This window comes from Antechinus flavipes, chromosome 4 (assembly GCF_016432865.1).
Source record: "Antechinus flavipes isolate AdamAnt ecotype Samford, QLD, Australia chromosome 4, AdamAnt_v2, whole genome shotgun sequence".
NCBI lineage: Eukaryota > Metazoa > Chordata > Mammalia > Dasyuromorphia > Dasyuridae > Antechinus > Antechinus flavipes.
The window spans coordinates 304,582,951-304,604,563 of NC_067401.1; the positions used below are offsets into that span (position 1 = coordinate 304,582,951).

Sequence of the window (21,613 nt, forward strand, 5' to 3'; positions counted from 1 at the left end):
CCCTCTGGTAATCTGTATGTTAATGCCTAGGATGTCATAATATAGATTAAAAAATTAACCCTTTAGCTTCTCCTAATGTAGGCTTTAACTTAGAAAATAAAATATTTGGGTTTTTGAGTTTTGGGTAAAGAGTATTAAGTTTATTTAGAACATAGATGAAACAAAAATATTTTTAAAAAAGAATGATCTAATATTCTAGCAATGGATGAGAGGCCTGACTTTATATTTCCTTTTCCTGAAATTTTTAGGGAAGATAGAAATGAGACTAAATATATGTGGGACTGAATTGCAGGCTATATATTTTGACTTCCTTCCATGTAATTTTCCCCTAAAGAATTTTACTGAGGTAGGTAGTAAGTTGGAATGAAATAACTAGAGAATCTTAATGAGATCCCTTACTCTCCAGGTTTTTGAAAGTCTGTTCTCGGACTCAGACTGACACTTATGTTCCTTAGTATAAAAGCATACCAAGCAACACTTTCCCTCTCCCTTTTCCTAATTCCCAATGTTTCAGCAAATAGGAACCTGTGGTCTTTTCAGAACTTTTCAAAAGGGTTCTTTAATAGAGCTTTTTCTATTCAGGGATATGAATAAAAACTGTTTACTTTTATCATCTGACAGAGAGAGGAATTTTGGTTAGATGTATAATGATAAATTTTGAATTTTTAGCAATTAAATCTGGTAAGGAATTTTACAAAATTGAGATTAACAATAAGATTTTGATGAGATTTTCAGAGTATTCCATTTCAAATTATTTGCTTAAATTCTCCACAACCTAGCATCTTATTACCTAGAAGACAATTACAAAGCAAAGGGCTTCTGAAACAATACACTTTCATGAAATAACTGTTTTGTTGACAATTATATTTTAAAATAACTTTTTATATAGCTAAATAGTTTTAAATGCAGATGAAGCTTAGGGGGCACAATACAAAGTTTGGTCTTGAGTTCAGTTACTGCCTCAGAGAATTATTAATTATGTTATCCTTAACTTCTGTCTACTTTTGCATTCTCATCTGTAAAATGAGAATAATAATGGCACCTATCACTCATGGTTGTTATGAACGGAAATGCATTGGAATGATTGGAAAGCACAACATAACAACCATTATAATTATTAATTGAAGGCAAATATATTTTGTTATATTTTTATTTTTGAAAAACTGGAAATCCATATATAGGAGGAAGTCATGTTCTAGTGGGGAAAATAGGAAACAATTAGGATCATTCAAGAAGGTGTACCATTCCTTAACAACTTTAAGTTCTCTTCCTGAATGAAAATAATTTCAACCCTCTCATACGAGTTAGGAGCAACTATACATTTCTCCATATAAAGAAATATATTGCCTTTTAAAGTGAGTTTTCTATCTAGGATTAGCTATCAGTTGAGGTTTGAGTATGTTTTGCAACTGTGCTTATGGTCTAAATAATAATCATAGCAAACATTCCTTTAACACTTTAGGATGGCAAAGCTCTTAACATTTTGAGAAAAACCCCACCACTTTACCTGTTACCTGTTTTACAATTTTTTAAAATTTCCCTTTTATTATTTGGAAATCAAGGCCATTTTCCCTACAATTTGGTTAATATTAACTTTATCTGACAAAAACTTGTGATGTGACCAAAAACATTCAATGTGAAAATTTACTTAAGAGCTTTAAACATTTCTTAGAGAAGAAGCTAGAGAAAGAATCTCAACTGTTCCTGATTCCCTGATGACTTGTAAATTTTCCACCTAATCAGTCTATTTGTGAATCTTATAAATATAGTTTAATCTGTAGTCTGATTTAGTTTACTAGTAGAATTTGTTTAATGAAATTTGTTTCCTTGGAGGATATATGAGATTGATTCTGGTTAATTAAGATTATTCAAATTTTATGACATTCAAGGAAGTGTGGGAAGATAGACCTATTTAAGAGGAATGTACAAGATTACATTTAAATAATTTTTTCTCTGTTACTCTGATGTACACTATACATCTTTTTAAAAAATATTAAATTCTAATTAAAATCCTAATCCTTGAGACCAGAACCTGCTTGAACACAACAATAATTTAGGTTTTTTCCTCCATGATTTTTGCATTGTGATAAGTATATATTTGGCAAGTTACCTACCCTGTGAACTCAGAGATGAAATATTTTCCCCATAACATATTCATAAATGTTCAATGTTTTATGCCTTGCTAGTATTATTTATTTGTAAAGTATATAACCTTAGGGAATAAACAAAAATAAGTCAAATTCAGATGTTCCCTACGGAAAAAATGGTGAAGTATTAGGGAAAGAGGAAATCTGTCAAGAGCTGAATAGTATGATTCTTTAAGAAGCCCACAAGATAAGGACTCAGCTTCTTCCATAGTAGTTCTAGGACATATACGTACATTTGGTATGTGCATGTGTGTGTATGTGTGTTTATGTGTATAAATGTTTGTATGTATGTATGTACAAATGTATATGCTTGAGAATGTGTACTCACATTCCAATAAAGGTATTAAATACAATTCAAAGTTAATACCTGCTTTAGCAGTTGGGATTTCTTTTATTTGATGTTCAGTTTGTTCTAGAAAGAAAATAAGAAAAAAAATTTCTCAATAACTCTATGATTTAATGTTTTATTTTTTCTCAATGACACAAAGAAATACTTCTAAAACATTTTTTTAAATTAAGTTTAAAATTCTCTTGCTAGCATTTTGAAAAAGGTTATATAATTGTAGTCAAACAAAACATATTTCCACATTAGTAATGTTGTGAAATAAAACACAGATGAAAAATAAAGTAAGAAAAAGTAGGTTTGATCTTCATTCAGACTTCATCAGTTCTTTCTCTTGAGTTGGCTAGCATTTTCCTGATAAATACTTCAGACTTTTGGATCAGTTTTCACTTTTTAAAATAAGCACTTCTTGTACATGGTTATTACATATATTTTACTGGCAGTTTCTAATTTACAGAGATGTTGTACTTTAAAATTTCATTTGTAAATCAGCTACTCTTAGTTTTTTTTTTCCTATAGAAATAGTGTTTTAAATGATAATTAGCCCTTTAAGAAGGGAAGTTTACAAAACCTAACTCATAGAGTAGCTCCATTATATGTTACTGGTAGTCCTAGCTGAAGTTCTGGTTCTGGTAGTCAGAGAGCAAACAGTAATGGAACAAAAGTTGAGAACATTTCCTATTTCTCTTTGGGCCATTGAGGCTGTTGGCCAGAGTGCCACAAAACCCTTTAGTAGCCTGGTGAAGTCTATGGACTTCTCAGAAAAATGGCTAGCTCTCTACATTCATAATTGAAAGAAATGCTTAGCTTCAGTTAGAAGTTAGTGAAAAAAGACAATTTTCCCCTATTTATGTCCTAGATATCACCTGTTAGGTTCATAGATCCCAAATTACAATCCTTAATCTAGAAACCAGTGGAATCTAAATCATGATAATATGTAACAGTCCTTTTTTTAGAAATACATCCAAGAGATGTTTAATATTTAATAAACAAATGTTTAATCTGTTTCTGATAAAATTCAGAGCAATGATTATCACAAAGGGAAATGATAAAATTCAGAAAGGATAGGAAAGGATATTTTAAAGAAGGATGCAGTCCTTCCTACCTGGATTTTTGTCCTTGGGGATCTACTCTTTTTTATCTTTTTCTTTCCCCCTGTTCCTTAGTCAACATATTTCCTAATAGCTCAATCTAATGATTCCCATGAGCAGAACTGGTAGGATTTATTTTTAGATATGAATCTTTTGTAAGTCAAGTGCTTGAAAAGAAAAGGCTTCTAGCTTGGAAAAATTAGCTTTAATTTCCTGTTATGTAAGCACACAGGTATCCTAAAGAAAGATCCAGTAACCAAATGTACTGATTAAACAGTTATAATAATATTACTGGAAATTAGTACATTTCAGTGTATGTAGAAGATATGCATAATATAAGGTCTTCAATAGCAGAGAATTTTAGTGGTTCAAGGTTTGCAACCTACTTCAATGTAAATGAATGTAATGAGAAAAGTAGTGTAATAAAACATATTCCATGCTCATGTAATAGTTCATACAACAGAAATGTGTGGTATGTGAATGATAATTGATAAAGTGCTGATTTATGGACTAATTAAATACATGTCTTGGAGAAATGCCCTAAATTTTTTTTGAGGTTATAGTATATGAGATTTTGGGAATGGATAGTTAATGAAGGCACTAAGAGAGATTCAAATAAAGGGCACTTATTCTTCACACTTTATCTCCCTGCCCTCCCACCATTAAAAAAATACCATGCACAATCAATTGATGAGAACTCACATAGGACTTCAAATTATTCATTTGCTATTCAACAAATTAACTTGTCCTTCTGAAGCACATTATGAATATCCTTATTATAAATATTCATTTTTTATTCAATTCACTAATAAAAATCACTATAAAAACATAGTATATTTTAGGCAATCAAAAGAACAAAATCTTTGCCAATAAGAATATTTTTAAAAAAATAAAGTTTATAGTAAATTTCTCTTGTAAAATAGAAAGATAGATAGCATTTTAACTTCATGGTGAGCCAAATAATGTAGAATATTATCCTCCTAGAGTTGGAAAATACTTTAGTAGCCACCCAATAAACTCCCTTATTTTACAACTGAGACAATTGAGGCTCAACAAAGAAAAATTAAGGTCATAATACTAAAAAATGACTTCCCTGGGATCAGAGGCAAGTCTCCTGAAATCAGGTTTTATAATCTGATCACTCTACAATTCTTTTTAGGTTGGGATTATTATCAATTTGGTCACTAACTGTTGGAATCCTTGCAAAATGTTAAGTCATTAGAATTGATAGAGACAATAATTATCTAATTCAGCATGGTTCAGTATGATCGATCTAATCCTATAAGCAGATATTATGGGCCAGAACTTGAAACAAAATACTAAGTGGAATTGAGGAGGCAATGTTTAAATCTAGTTTAGAATTGATTTAATCCTACGACAAATAATAGTTTCCCAGTGATATAATGATTGGTGTATACTCAGTGTACAGCATATAAGCAAGAAGCTGTTAGGGCCAAAGAGCACTCTGGGAGATTGAGAGCCAGGAGTGAGTGGAGGTGATGGTTGTGAAGATTCAAAACCAAGATTCTGATGAGCTGGAGGCGACAAAGGACAAGCTTCAAGAGCTCTTGGAACCAAGGAGAGAAATAGGCCTCTAAGAAAGCTAATGGGGCCCAAGGAAAGAGACAAGGAGAAAATAAACGTTTGGATTTTATCAGCTGGCTGTGTTTGAGGTGATTATTACTTTGAATCGAAACTAAGGCTGCCTCCAGAAAACCTCCCCAAGAAACCTGCCCAGAGAGTACCATTTTATATTATAAAAAAGAAGAGAACACCACAACTAACTATCTCTCCAACCTGTCTGAAAACTGTGAAGCTGGGAGAATATATGATAATTTGTATCTCCCTTAGTATTCTGTCATGGTGTTGTATGCCAATAAATGATTAATATTTATTATTCTATTTAATACTCCAGGAATCATATAGAAAGAAGCTACCATGGTTTGAAATAATGTAACCAAAATAAATCAAGCAAAAAGAGAAAGGACAGAGTAGATAAACATAACAAACAAACCATAAATCCTCAGCCTTCTGCATTTGCATTGCTATGTAAATGTAAACATAATATCAATGTCTTGTGTAGGCATTCTGGAATACTAGAATAAGTAACTAGATTACAAGAGAACTGTCTTCTAGTCCCTACTTTGACAGTAGTTTTGTACATTTAGTATGATCTCTTCTCTATCCTAAACATCAGTACTCTCATCTGTAATATAGAGTTTGATTAGGATGATGGCTAATGGTGGTAATTAGTCATATGTACCCACAATCAAAACAGATTGATTATTCAACCATATAATTATGATTTAGATTTTTTAAATCATGAAATTTTAAAAGTTGACAAAATATGGATATTTTAAAAAGTAGAATTTTGGTAAAGATTTATTTGAGAACTAGCTCTTGCTTTTAATTTGAATAATTTATATTATATTCCTCTTCATAATGGTACTTAATAAATTCTAATAGGATTGAATTGGATTGGATTCATAGATAACTTGTAACATAGACTTAGATAAGCCTAATTTTTTGTCAATGAAAGATTCATAAACTAATCTTTCATTGTTCATTTTGTATATTACTAACTGTGATACATGAGCTTCCTGAAGTTGCTTATGTAAATGAGAATAGAACTGTTAATTAGAAGTGACAGATCAGAAATTATTTTTAAAAAATGACAATATTATTACACCAAACTGAAAACCAAAAACTAAAACTAAATAAGTCAGTTTAGAATTAATAAAGCTAAAATAGACAAGCAGAATACTTCATGGTTTTTAGTCTCATCAAAGTACATATTTGTTGATTTGGACTTGACTATGGAGACTGAAGGAAAACCACGTAGTACAATGAAGAATTAAAAAAACGAAACATGTCAGAATTTGACATTTTTAATTTTAGATTTTCCCCTTAGTGTAATTAACCTAAATCTCTGAAGGCTAAATCTTTTCATTATCATTATATTCATCAATCATAGTGCTTTCTGGGAAACTGACAGATAAGGTAAGAGTACATGCATAATTAAGACAATCTATAGATTCAGGATAGAAAGACAATGAACCAGTTTCTTCCCCAAATCCATATTATCACATTAGGTACTTAGGGAGGTACCTTAACACCTACAGGCATTAGGTACAAATTAGTATGCCATTTAGTAAAACTATTGGCTGAGGCACTGGATAGAGAGAACAATGATCCTGTGAGATTATGCTCAAATTACCTAATAACATTTTTCTTTCTCTTTCTCCTGAAATAACAATTTCCATGAATAATCATTTTATTCCTCCTGACAGGTATCTTATTTTCTTCAAAGAAGCTACATTTAACTCTTGATCATCTGAATCAATGAGAGGAAAAATAGATGAATAAAATTGAATGGTTATCCTACTATTTCTTTCCAGGGACTCTATAATAGAGCCTGAGTATGGCCCTAGAAATATCAGAAAGAAAGGGGTTATACCTCTGTTTTAATTGTTTCATGGAAGAACCGGATAGCTAGTTTGCTTACAATTATTCTGGGTGTGTATGAGTTACCTAATCATCCTGCATGTGCTAGATTTAGCTAATCATTGAACAATTGTTCCATTCATTCCCACTCACTGTGCCGAGCACTGCTTAAGAAATCAAAAGTCTGAGGATCAAATCTCACCTCTTAGACTTAGTACATGTATGACACTGGAAAAGGCAATTTTACTTGACCTCTATAAAATGAGGAATTTGGACCCCATGACTTCCTTTTCAGCATCAGATCTTTGATGTTATGATTTTCAGGTGGTATAGAGATAACCAGAAATATAAAAAATATCATGTTTCTCCACTCCTCGAAATAAGAAAGTATAGAATCATTTTATTTGAAATTTATATACTGTACTAAGTTTACTTAAGACAGATTGTTATGCTATCACAGACCTCTATTTAGTGCTCCCATGAAAGGAATTCATTTCTGATTATACTCTTGAAAAGGCAGATAATTTCAGGATTTTACATTTTTGGGACTTCTTTATTTTTATCTTAATAGTAAAATCAGTCAACGAAGAAGTTAAGAATTACATCCAATCTCTAACGTTCATTTTCTGGATGCAGATGGCATTTTCTGTCCAAAGTTTGCTTTGGATCACTGAATTACTGAGAAGAACCAGGTCGTTCATAGTTGATCATCACACATTCTTGCTGTTATTGTATACAATGAATTCCAGGTTCTGCTTGTTTCACTCAGCATCAGTTCATGTAAATCTTTCCAGGCCTTTCTAAAATCATCTTGTTCAACATTTTTATAGAACAATAATATTTCATTATCTTCATATATCACAACTTGTTCAGCCATTCCCTAATTGATGGACATGTCATTTTTCAATTCTTTGTTATCATAAAAAGAGCTGCTACAAACATTTTTGCACATGTGGGTCCTTTTTCCTTCATGATTTTTTGATGATCAAGACCCAGTAGTGGCACTGTTAGGTCAAAGGGAATGCACAGTTTGATAGCCCTTTGGGTATAGCTCCAGATTACTTTCCAGAATGGTTGAATCATTTCATAACTCTACCAACAATCATTAGTGTTCCAGCTTATCCACATTTCCTCCAAAATTTATCATTATCTTTTCCTGTCATTTTAACCAATCTGAGAGGTGTGAGATGGTACCTCAGAATGTTTATAATTTTCATTTCTTTAGTCAATAATGAGTTAGAGCATTTCTTTGTATGACTAGATGGCTTTAATTTCTTCATCTGAAAATTGTTTGTTCATATCTTTTGACCATTTATCAATTGAGGAAAGACTTATATTCTTATAAATTTGATAGTTATTTATATATTTTTAGAAATGATAGCTTTTTTTTCTGAGGCAATTGGGGTTAAGTGGCTTGCCTAGGGTCACACAGCTAGAAAGTGTTAAGTGTCTGATGCCAGATTTGAACCTTCAGGTCCTCCTGACTTCAGGGCTGGTGCTCTATTCATTGTGCCACCTAGCAGCCCTAGAAATGATATCTTTATCAGAAATAATGATTTTATTCTACTTTCTTTTGTTTTTGTTTGTGCAAAATCTTTTTTAATTTAATGTAAACAAAGTTGCCCATTTTGCCTTTTATTATGTTCTTTAGTTCTTCTTTGGTCAGAAATTACTCCCTTCTCCAAAGATCTGATAGGTAAATTATCCCTTGTTTTCCTAATTTATTTATGTTATCACCCTGTATGGCCAAATCATGTATGCATTTTGACCTTGGTATGTGATAGGAGATGCAGGTTTATGCTGAGTTTCTGACATATTATTTTCTAATTTTCCCAGAAATTTTTGTCAAATAGTGAAATTCTTATTCCTATAACTATCAATCTATACTAGATTGCTATTGGCCTTAATTATTATGAAGTTTTTTAATGGATAGCTTCCCATTATTTACACCTAATCTATATCTATATCTATATCTATATAGATATAGATATAGATATATATAAATAGATACACAGATATAACTATATATAATTCTCTCTCTCTCTTTATATATATATATATATATATATACATATATATATATAACTGTTGCTGTTATATTGTTATTATTTGTCCTTGGCTCTCCAAAAGGACCATGATATTAGGGAGGTGATGCCATGGCATACAAGGGAATTGGATTTAAGGTAAGGAGCACTGTACAAAGTCATGAGACTCACTTTCTCATCAGGAGCCATTTGGAGCAAATGGCAAGATATAGATCAGGATGACTTAGAGATGGTTCTGGATGTAATGGGAAACCCTACCCTTTCTAAACTAAGGTCTTTAACAGGTATCAGTTTGATTAAGATAACACCTAATCTGGGATTAAGACTAGATGAGAAATGAAGCAAAGAATGGCCTCTTTTATCTAGCAAAAAAAATCTGGGAGGGTAAGATCCTCAGGATTTCTGGCAATTGCTAATTACATTCTCTCTGATATCTGATATTCTAACTGAATCTAAAAAGTGACCAAATCAGAGTTGGTCAGGGAGCTATTGTTGGCCAATCCTAAAATGAGTTTAAGAAACTATTTTTGAGAGCCTCTAATGTATATTGGTTGAATTTGGCAAATGTTTTAACCTCTCAGTGGGCCAGAAAACTCTGATTCCATAAATTGGAGAGTAGATGCTGATTATAGCACTAGAGGGTATTTCCTCACCAGTATTTCCCTGTTTCAGCAAAACCCAGCTTCAGAAAAAAAATTACATTAGATTATCCAATTTTAATCATATACTTGATTAATTATGTTAACTAGTCACTTTCTAATGATTTAGGAATTTTCTAAAAATATGCCAACATTTTTTTTTTTGGTGTTACCAATGGAGAAAAATCTGAAATCCTATATTGTGAAACTAATTTTTTGTCAAAAAGCAAAATTACAAATACAGTGCTTTACCTGTTTTGTCAATGGTAGCAGTTTTTACTTGCTTGATAATTTTTTCCTCTGTATGAATAAAACATGTTGACAAAGATAGAAATTCCAAACATATCAGCATAAGGAAGAAATATAGCAATATATTTTCATAGATGTTATTTTATTTTCTTTGAAAAATGAGGTAATCATCCCCAATCTCCCAAAATAGCCCAAAATAACCTTCCCATTCACTTTCTCTTCCAATTGTATTTTATATCTCTATCTCTATTTCTATTTATCTGTATATCTATCTATCTATCTATCTATCTATCTATCTCTCTATATCTGCACAACTCTCCATTGATTGCTTTTATGCTATAGTCTGACTGTAGAGGCTAGCTAGCCATCATTTTCTGTTTATTTATTTTTTTACTCAAAACTACCAAGTCACTAATACTTAGAGACCTGTCAATACTTTCTGAGCATTGCCCACATGCTTATTCTTGTTTGTTGTGGATTTGAAAATAAATGTTTCTGTATGTTCCCAAAGTTGGGAGCATTGGAGAGAGGTGGTATGTAGGTTGCTTCCTGTTGCTGTACTTGCTTTGCTTTCCATGATAAGATTGCCTGACATTTTCACAGAGATTTGTCAGAAACAAACAAAATAAAAGTTGCAATGATACTAGGAAGAACTTTAGTGTTTCAAGTGTTTCTGCTGTGTACACAATTAGATTTGCTGAATTCAGCTCTATAAGAAGAGAGCCCAGAAAGGTTATCTGGGAAACAGCTAATAGAACAGGAAAGATTTAAATGTTAGAATGGATGTAAAAGAGAATGTTTTATGTATAAATTAGACAAGTTTGTTGATCTGGTTCCTTCTAACTTTTAAATTTTGGATTGACAAGGCATGGAAACCCATTAAGAAGTGCACCCTTCACTGCACCTAAATGTTTCATATTTTATTGCAATGTAAGAAGACTTTTCATGGAGTCATATCACAAGAATTAGTAGCTTAAAGCAGGAGCTCTGACTTACTTGGCTCAGTTCTATTGGCTTGTACTGATACCTAAATACATTTGGGATCTCATCAATTGGGCTTTCTGTGCCATAATGCCAATTACAAACTATCTGTATTAAAAAGGATATAAGAAGATGGGGGAACCCAAAGTCCAGTACACAGAGTCCAGTACACATTAGAGGCCTCTCAAAACATGGAGCATATCACAAGACAAAAAGCCAAGGTTTCAGGATTATAATACTATGTCTGTCTGCCCATCCACATAATTTTCTTCATCTCTGCTCCCAACTCCAGCAGTATCTTCTTCCCACTAATTTTTGAAGTTAATTTTTTAAAAGTAGGAATCTTCACAATATTATGAATTCTTCAAATCCATTAAAAAAATTCACACACACACACACACACACACACACACACACACACGAAAGCAGAGAAGTCAATCTTTTTTTTTTTTTTTTGCCCTATCTGGTGCTAGGAAGAAGTCTATTTTAATCTGTTGCTCAAAAATGTTAATTAGATGTTGTATAGATCATCCTGACCCAATGAGAAATGCTCTCTAGGAACAGAGAAATAATGATTAGCAAAAGCTTTAAATCCTATTTGGCTTATGTTGTAGAAGATAAATTCATTCTAAAGCACTTATTACTTGAAATTCTTATTCGGTTTTTCTCATCTGAGCCTAGTGGAATGCATCTATCCTTCTTTAAAAGACATAAAAAAGAATGGAAGAAATAATTACCTAAACTCTCTAGTCATCTATGGCTTTCCATATGAGGATTCTGAGTAAATTTTGCTCTCAAAGGATAAAGAATAAAATCTGGAACTCATATTTTCCAGAGCTGTCCCAATGTCAAAACTATTCCCCCGAATGTTCTAGTTATATAACTCAGTTTTCTAAAGCATAATATTAAGTATATGACAATCTGAGCTTTTGCCTTCCCAAAGGATGTCAAGGTTACTATCAACATTGGTTTTCAAGGCTTTATTACAAAGTCATTTTGACAATATAAGGCCATTATAATGGATCAAACATAATGCATATAAAGTATCATATGATAATGAAGTACTTCATGCTTGTCCTGAACACATTTATTTTACAGGAATCATCCAAAGTCAGTTCCAAATTGTTTACAAAAAGTACCTGGTTTAGATCGAGAAACAGACTTTTCTAGTTTCATAGTATTGTGTTCTACAAAAGGAAAGTAAGAAAATACTTTCAAGGGTTATTTATAATGCATTTCATATAGTTCATTACATATTTCCACGATTAACAGTCATTATGAGCAAAAGTACCTATCTCCCAAAATGAAGTTTTCCAATCATTTTTGGTTGTATGCTCCTACTCAAAATTTTTCTTTTCATTTTTTTCTATTTATTTTATTGAACCCAGGATGACATTGGAAATGATAGAGACCAATAAAATTAAACCTGGCCTCACTTCATATCAAGGAACTCTAGAATTTGTTTCATTTCGTTATGGAACCTATAAGATTAGCTTATTACTTTTAATACACATAAATCTCTACATTCATAAAATTCTATTTGCCATATCTATGAGCACTGGATGTGGATGTAGGGGAAGAGAAGAAAATAATGGGGAATACAAATAATGTCTATATTTCCCACTAGAGGAAGGTAAACCTCTTTTTAGCTACAGAATAGAAAGAAGTTGAGTTCTTTATCCACTCATCCATGAACTAAAAATCAGATACCTGGTTTTGTGGGTTTTTCTTCTTTCTTGGGCTTAGGTTCTAGGGGAAAAATAAACATTGGAAAAAATAAGAAAGTCTAGCAGATTTTTGATGACTATTCTGCTTTGTTTATATTATTTCAGCAAAACAGTGTTAACATAGCAAAAACACATTGACTTAACAATCAATAAGAGAGGAATATCCTACATAATTTTCTGTAATTTCTTAGTGCAGGTGAGATTTGGGCTGCAATTTAAACCAATAGAAGGCTGGGAAAGAATTGGGCAGAAAAGGTTTTGTTGGTGATGGTTATTATTTTAACAGATAGTTTTTGACACTACATTTGTGTGTGTGTGTGTAGAAATGTATTCTGAAGAAATAGCCAACATAGAAATTACTAATCTTTCTAGATTCAGCATAGGATAAAATGTTTGACAAGTGATTTACATTACTTGCATCACTGAAACTAATCTATATAACTCTAAGGGACAGATTTAGCACCAATGACTAGAAGTAATAAGGCTCAGGAAATCTGGCTCAGGAATGATTTTTGAACAACTCTCTGAAAGTGGAATGGGTTACTTTATGGGAAAATGAAGTTTTTATCACCACACTTTCTAAGCATAGTCTGGAAGATATCTTGGGGATATTGTGAAGAGCATTCTTGTGTTATATCCCTGTATCTCTCCTTTGGAAATAAATTCTGATTTTCATTTGGGTCTGGAACCTTAATGAAAGTACTTAATATTTTAAATATAAAAGTGACTAATATACCAGTGTGCATTTATTAATTGCATACAATCCATTATTATTTGTGCTTGGAATATAAAGACAAATGAAACAAGCATTGATCTAAAGAAGTCCTCTGGTGGATGGTGATTGAGAAAATTTTTTATGCTAAAAGTATAAATCCCAGAATGTAGATTTATTACTGATAAAATTCATTTATCATGTGTAAGAAGATTTTAACTAGATTAAAATATTGATAAATTTCTTTAAGATAACTATATGTTAAGTTTTTAATTAGCATACATACTGTGTATTTGAGTCTTGTCTGCAGCATCTAAAAAGCAATTAAAAATGTATATTAGTATACATCTGCTTTAGTATGACATAGCATGATTAAAAGCTAAAAAAATTTAGGCTACAAAAAATCTAATGCCTCATATAAAAATTTAGGCAGATGACATTTTATCTGTGATTATTCAAAGAAAGTAGGTAAATCAGTGACAATGCCATTTTGTTGATGTTATGTTACAAAAGGCAACTACTTAGAGCCTAAAGTCTGTGGGCAAAGAAGCCGACATGAGAATTGAAAAGATGAAGATATTTTTAAAATTTTACCACCAGATTAGATTTTTTTACAACCAAATAAGATTGGGTAGTTCTCAGTTACTTTTCATTTGTATTAGAACTTTTCTTTTGTGTTCATTTCTTTTGTTATTGCAAAGTCTTGGGCAGCTTTGAGGAAATTCTTGGAAATGGAAAATAGACAAATTTAATTTGACTTTACTTCATATAAAGGAACATCAGGAGATATTGAAATATGAAACCCATACAATAAATGTGTTCTTCATATAAATAAATTCCTTTACCACTTTTTTCACTTTTAAATTTAATCTTTATTATTAATATTCTTCCCATTGCTTTCTTAAGTTTAAATAATCAACAAAACAATAAATCATGTCCCAATTTGTAGCATTTGTTCATTTTCAAGATATAAATGCTTACAATGAAAATTGAACAATTCACTCTCTTGAGCCAGGTGTACCATATATTCCTCATCTTCTAAATATTTTGTATATATTATGCAAGTAAAACCTTAATCAAAATTTATTTGCCCCCTCAAATTAATTGTATTGATAATTTCTGTTTTTTTTTTTTTTTACATCACCACAGTTATTCCAAGAAACCTTCTCCCAAACAGTCAAACCATTTGACAAATAGAACTTTTATAGAAAGGAAAACAATTAGCTTAACTGAGATACATTGAAAAAGTCTGAAAATATATGCAATGTGTAGTATCTGTGAATCTACCACTTTCTCAAAAGTTTAGATTTAGCATGTTTTATATCTTTTTATTCAAATCCTCCTTGATTTATATAATTTTATTTCACTTACTTTTTGGGAGACAATCAGTATTAAGTGATTTTATCAGAGTCATACAGCTAGTAAGTGTCTGGGGATAGATCTGAACTCAAGTTCTTCTGACTCAGGCCAATATCTAGCCCCTATACTACCTAGTTGCCCACATATAATTCTTTTAAAAAATCTGGAATGCTTCACAAATTTACATGTTATCCTTGCTTGGGAGGCAGGCTAATCTCTGTATTATTTCAATTTTAGTAAGTGTACTGGTGAAGTGATAAAATTATCTTTGCTATTTGTGAGCCCATGTAAAGTAGGAAAAGAAGGAAATAATGAAGGATGTAGTGTCTATATTTCCCATTAGAGAGAATTTTTAATCTAGAAAAGAAGGGAACCCAGTTCTCCTATATTTATCCAGTCAAGTAAGAACCAAAATCTCTATACCTGGTTTTGTTGTTAGTTCTTCTTTCTTAGCTTGGGATACTAGAAAATAAATCAACCAATAATAAAAATTAGAAAATAGAAAGCACATTAGCAAAAAAAGCCAACATATGATAACTGTTTTGCTTAATTTATATCATTTTAAGTAAACAGTGCTTTAATTTAAAAAATAACCATAACATTGTAAGAATGACTACTAAAGACTCATGGAAAAAACAAACAAAAAAGAAAGTGAGGATTTTGGTGGTGATGTTCATCATTTTTTTCATATGGAATTGTATACTGCAATAGGATATGGTTTCATTTATATGTGTACGTGCTGATTAAATATAAAATTATTATTTCTAGATTCAGCAAAAGTTAAAAAAAAGTTTTCATGTAACTAATATATTACCTGATGCACTTAAACTATTTATTTTACATAATTCTAGAGGTTTGAATAATTATAGTTGTCTAGTAGAATAAGTTGCTTCATAGAGAAGTTAATTTCTTATCATTAAAAGTGCCTCAGCATCAGCTTAGATGACTTATTAGGAATGTTATAAAGGGGATTCATATGTGAGATTCATTTATCTATCCTTTATCTTTCCTTTGGAGATAATTCTGATTCTTCTATAGGTCTGAATGCTCAGTGTTGTAAGTGTGCCCAATGAGCATTCAGTATCTTTTATATGCTAGCCACTAAGCTAGGTGCTAGAAATGCAAATATAAAATAGTCTCTCTTCTCAAGAAGTTTTTTGGTTTCATGATTTGATCAAAGTAAAAATAAATTTTCATGCTAATATTATAAAATACAGGATGTAGATTTACTCTTTCGAAAAAGTTCTGAATGGATAAAATCATTTATAAAATTCTGTAAAATAACTATAGATTAAGTTTTTAATTGGTATACATACTGTATGTTTGAGTGTTGTCTGGAGCAGCTAGGAAGCAAATTGAAAATTCATGTAGATATATTCATTTAATTTTTCTATTTTAATATGGAATAGAATGGCAAGAAGTTTCAAAGGTTTCAGAATTTAGGCTACAAAAAAGTTAAACTTTATGTCAAGAATTTTGGTGAGTGGTAATCATTTTCCTGTGGCAACTAAAAACATTAGCTGAGGCAAATTAATATTTAAATAGCAAGTAGGTAATCAAATGGCATTGCCATTCTCTTGAAACTACATGTAACATAAGGAAACTGATAAGCCATTTATAACCTATGGCCAGGGAAGTTGGTGTGAGGATAATAATAAAAAAGAGATAAACTATTTTCAGAAAGTTTTCCAACCAACTGAACTTTTATAACCATTATTAATTTTGTTTCCATATTTTTCATGATGCTAAACCCAAGGTGATCTTGGGGAGGTTCTTGGAAGTAATGAAGAACAGCAAAATTAAACCTTGCTTAATTTCATGTCAAGGAACCCCAAGAGATTCCTCATTGAACTATAGGATTCAGATGATATTTATTGCTATTGATATAGAGAAATCCTTACATTAATAACATTTTATTTATTAAATGTATGAGTACTACATGTAGAAGGGAGAAAAAAAAAAAAAATGAAGAATTCAAAGACTGTCCAAAAATCAGAGGGAAAAGAATCTCTTTTAGTTCTAGATTAAAAGGAATCTGGGTTCAATATCAATCCATTCTTGCAAGAGAAAAAAAAATGGATACCTGGTTTTGCTGATTTTTCTTCTTTCTGTGTACCTGATTTGGCTGGTTTTTCTTCTTTCTGTATATCTGGTTTTGCTGGTTTTTCTTCTTTCTGTGTACCTGGTTTGGTTGATTTTTCTTCTTTCTGTGTAACTGATTTTGTTGGTTTTTCTTCTTTTTGTATAACTGATCTTGTGGGCTTTTCTTCTTTCTTAGCAGGGTCTTCTAGGGAAAAATCAGATAAAAGCAGAAAAAAGCACAGGTGAAAGGTTTTGATAAGTGATTACCATCATTATCTGAAGCACTGAAATGATTTATTCCATGTAAATCCCAATAAAATTGGGACAAATAGTTGGAAATCACAGGGAAGTCAATTTTGGCTCAATATGAGGATGAGTTTTGAACAATTAAAGTGCTCTGAAAATATAATGTGTTGCTTTATGGGCAAATTAATTTTTTATCATTGAAAGTGTCATAGCATAGAATTGATAATCTCTTGAGATGTTTTAAAAGGTATTCTTGTGTTATAGTACCTTGGGGACAAATTCTGTTTCCCTTGTGGGTCTAACCTCTTATTGAGGATACTTTACATTATTAAAAAAAAATTAACTATTGTACCCAACAGACATTTATGAAACACTTTTTGCTTGTTTGTTACTATGCCAAATGCTGGGGATACAAAGGCAAAAAACAAATACTCTGCTTCTAAGAGCATACATTCTATTGGATGCTTTGACAAAATTTAAACAAAGATAATTTTTTTCATTGTAAAAATTTTAAATCCTATGATATCAAAATATTCTCTTGTAAAAAGTTCTAAAATGAGGAGTTGATACAATTTTTTTTTCCTGTTGAGGAAATTGGAGTTAAGTGACTTGCCCAGGGTCACACAGCTAGGAAGTGTTAGGTGTCTGAGACTAAATTTAAACTCAGGTCCTCCTAAATTCAGGGCTGGTGCTTTATCCACTGTACCACCTTAATTGCCCCTTAGTAGAATTTTTGAAAAAAAATGAAATCCTAAATTATTAGTTAACATACATATTTGAGTCTTTTTTTTAGAGCAGCTAAGAAGCAAATTGAAAAATACATTTTGATAAATTTATTTTAGTTCATTTAATCTTTCTGCTTAAATATGACATAAAATGATTATAAGTAAAAGGTCAAATCCTATAAAATTTAGGTTACAAATGTACACAATCCCAGGAGAGGGCTCATTAAAATATGGAACTGTATAAATTTGTTGCTTTTTTATAGATAAATCTCTAAATCTATAAAATTTCTGCCAAATGTGTAAGTCAAAAGTTTTGGAAGAAAAAGAAACAAGGAAGCCTGAAGCCTGAAAAGACTTTCTAAGTTTCCTATTTAAGGGAAATAGCTACAGAATGGAGGAAAGTCAAATTCCATATCTAGCCATTTACACATACGTACAAACAAAAAAGAGTAACTGGTTTTGTTGGGTTTTGTTCTTTATTTAGGTTAGGGTTCTAAGAAAAGAAACAAATCATAATAATTCATTTGAAAGTAGAAACTACAATGGTAAATTAAAGATGTCTCAACAAATTCTGATTTGCATTCTGTTTTTTTAACTAGTATTACATAGCAAAAAAGAAGATATGAAGGGGAGAAGAAAGATAGGAAGAAGAAACAAGGAAACATGAAAGAAAAAAAAGAAAAGAAAAAAAAAGAAAAATTGATCCAGGTTTCAGGTCTTTAGGAAGTCAAATAAAACTTCCTGCCTCCCCCAAAGGCAAAGCATACATATATTAAGTTGGTTTTGCTTCTAAATCATGATTTTAAAAAATGATGGTGACATTTCAATGGGAGAAATGCAGTTTAAATGATAAGGATAAGAAGCACTTCCAGAATAAAAGAAAAGTAATGTCATGGGATGGTGGATGTTTATGCCTTCCTATATTCCATGATAATCACAATTACTGTACCAACAACAATTGTTAAGCATGATAAAGTCTTTAGTAGATTTACATATACTTCAGTTCACTATAAGTTCAATAGGCCCAAAGATGGGCAAGGAAAGGACAATAAAAACTAAGTGGGAATTATCAAATGATAAAATTGGATTATAGGTTATTCAGAAATGCTGGTCCTCTATTATGAATATATCATTCCAGAACATAATTGAAAAGGGCTACATCTGATAAACACAGAAGTTACTTAAAACACCATTTAATATTAATAATATCATAGTGATATATGTCTGTGAAACTAGAGACACTATATTCTTATAAAAAATAAAATTACAAATAGCTCAAGTGGCAGTAAAAAGATGCATAGTGAATTTAAACACACCAGAGCATGTCATCACTAATTTCTTTTAGCTGAACAAATATGCAATCAGATATAGAAGAAGGCAGATCAAAGAATGTGACAATAGGTGGATAATTTGAATAGTACATATGTACCATTAGGCAAATAGGAAATCTCTTTACTATCATCAAGAGAAAATGAGATGGCAAAGTAAATAGAATTTTGGACCTGGAGTCAGGAAGAGTTTGAATCCATCTTGAAATAATTCATAGCTGTGTGATTCTGGACAATTTACTTAATCATCCTCTGACTCAGTTACCTCATATGTAAAATGGAGATAATATTGTTTTGAGCATAAAATCAGATAGTACTGCAAAATGTAAAGCAGTTTAGAAATGCTAGTAATGATAATAATTGTGCAATAATTATTGTTGCTAACATTTTAGATTGGAAAGTAAATTGCAATGGATCTGTGTAATGTTTGTTTGGAAGTAATACCCACATTAAAGACATCATAGATTCTTTAAAGTCAGCATATTCCCAATGGTTCACAATCCAATAATTGGTATTTTCAAGGTCAAATAATTCAGCTCTAATTTTACAATTGAGAAAAGAAACAGGTCCGATGAAGCTAAGCAACTTATCCAAAATTACACAGGCAGTGAGAGCCAGGGTTTGACTCTTGTGATTCCAAACCTCATTTGATTGTCCACTCCACAGAGATGCCCTTAATTATAACTTAAAGTCATATGTGGAAATATATGTACAAATTTTAAAAGGCTATAGAAATATCAGTGATTCTCTTTTTCTTTCTCTTTTACCTCCTACTTTTTTCTTCCTTTTTTCCCTCCTCCTCAAATATGGTGCTAAATGAAAATTGAGCTGAATTGGTTGAAACTAATGTGGAAAAACTATTATGTTTTTTGTCCAAGTTTATCACTTAAAAAAAAAAACAGTTTATTCACTTCCCTCTAGAGTTACTGCTCTTAATTCTCTTTAAGTAAAAAAAGCAGAATAATCAGTTATATTTTCGAGATCAGTGAGTTTTTTTCAGTAAGCACATATATATATATATATATATACATATATATATACACACATACATATATATGTATATAATATATACATATATATGTATATGTACATATATACATATAACTTTTTTTCAAAAGCCCTGGAGACCCGAAAATAGCTTTGTAGTATGCTAACCTTTTATCCAGAAAGACTTATTTCATGTGTATCTCAAACTTTAACTTGATTTGGAGATTAATATCTGAAGTCCCTGCTACAGATATCTCTAATACCCAAGTCTTCTGAGAGAAATCTAAGAAAATACCATAATCTCTTTGTGATGCTTATTTCAATCTCTTGTTCTTCTTAATCAAAGCATTTTTTCTACTCCATATGTCTAGGAGCCCTTACATTTTAGTTAAATGTATAGAGATTTAAAAAAAATTTTTTTAAAAAGATAGAAAATTTTAAACTGTTATAAACATATTTAATATGTAGAGTCAGAACATTAACCTTCCTTTCATTATTTAAATACACAATAGCATACTCCCTACATCTTATGGAAGTTTCTGTAAAATATTTTGTTTTCTAATTTTCCTCTAAGACAACAATCAAGACTAAGACCTGATTATCAACCCTCTTTTTCTTCATTGTTTTAAATCTGTACTTAACAAATTCCAAGTTAAATGAGAATTTTTGTACATAGCAGAATAGAAAATAAAGAACTTATATGACACTATAAATCTCTATTGTTTCCACTTTGCTTTTCCATTTTAATTATACAGTAAATTCAACGTGAAATTTTCTAAGCTGTCCTGCTTGGTTTTATATCTTTCTGAATTTCAGATCAATCTCCCTAATGAATATTGATCCAAAAATTTTAAATAAAATATTAGCAAAGAGATTTCAACAACTTATCAGCAAAATAATACATTATGACCAAGAAATACAAGACTGTTTCAATACAAGAAAAACAATTGGCATAAATGGCCATATTAATAATAAAACTAACAGAAATCATATAGTAATCTCAATACAGAAAAAGGTTTTGACAAAATACAACACCAATTCCTATTAAAAACCAAAGAAAACACTTGAAAGTTACATAAATTTTACTATTTGTTCTTAAAGATTTAAACTTTATTTAAATTTAAAATTTGAATTCATTTAATTATTTTTAATCAATTAATATTTAAATTAAAAAATAATAGTTTTTATTGGGGGGAAAAGAGGTAATGAATTGGATAGAGTGCTGGGTTTGGAGTTAGAAAGACTCATCTTCCTGAGTTCAAATCTGGCCTTAGACATTTACTAGACATATGACCCTGAACAAATCATTTAATCATATTACTTCATCTCTAAAAATGAGTTGGAAATGGAAAGTGTCTTTGCCAAGAAAACCCAAAATGGGGTCACAAAGAGTCAGTCATGGCTGAACAATAATGAAAATTTGTTTTGTTATTCTGGTCATATTTTCTGTTCACACAAACCATCTCTGTTCAGGCTTTTGTATTTCCTTGCATCTATAGTGATTGGAGT

General features: G+C 31.0%; 1 protein-coding gene and 1 pseudogene across 24 annotated transcripts in view; both read right to left on the reverse strand.

Annotated features, from left to right (window-relative positions):
• TRDN (triadin) overlaps nucleotides 1-21,613 on the reverse strand; it is a 517,197-nt gene that overhangs the window by 37,794 nt on the left and 457,790 nt on the right. For 9 of the 24 annotated variants that reach the window (XM_051997667.1, XM_051997655.1, XM_051997656.1 and 6 more), the window contains 8 exons: nucleotides 16,820-17,023; nucleotides 16,053-16,079; nucleotides 15,160-15,198; nucleotides 13,664-13,690; nucleotides 12,649-12,687; nucleotides 12,078-12,125; nucleotides 9,961-10,008; nucleotides 2,515-2,559 (listed from right to left, as the gene is read on the reverse strand). In XM_051997667.1, the coding sequence (XP_051853627.1) occupies nucleotides 2,515-2,559; nucleotides 9,961-10,008; nucleotides 12,078-12,125; nucleotides 12,649-12,687; nucleotides 13,664-13,690; nucleotides 15,160-15,198; nucleotides 16,053-16,079; nucleotides 16,820-17,023 (477 nt within the window). The remainder of the gene's footprint in view (nucleotides 1-2,514; nucleotides 2,560-9,960; nucleotides 10,009-12,077; nucleotides 12,126-12,648; nucleotides 12,688-13,663; nucleotides 13,691-15,159; nucleotides 15,199-16,052; nucleotides 16,080-16,819; nucleotides 17,024-21,613) is intronic. The other 15 variants (XM_051997669.1, XM_051997660.1, XM_051997672.1 and 12 more) reach the window with 10 other exon arrangements.
• LOC127563583 (uncharacterized) lies at nucleotides 14,894-14,993 on the reverse strand (annotated as a pseudogene).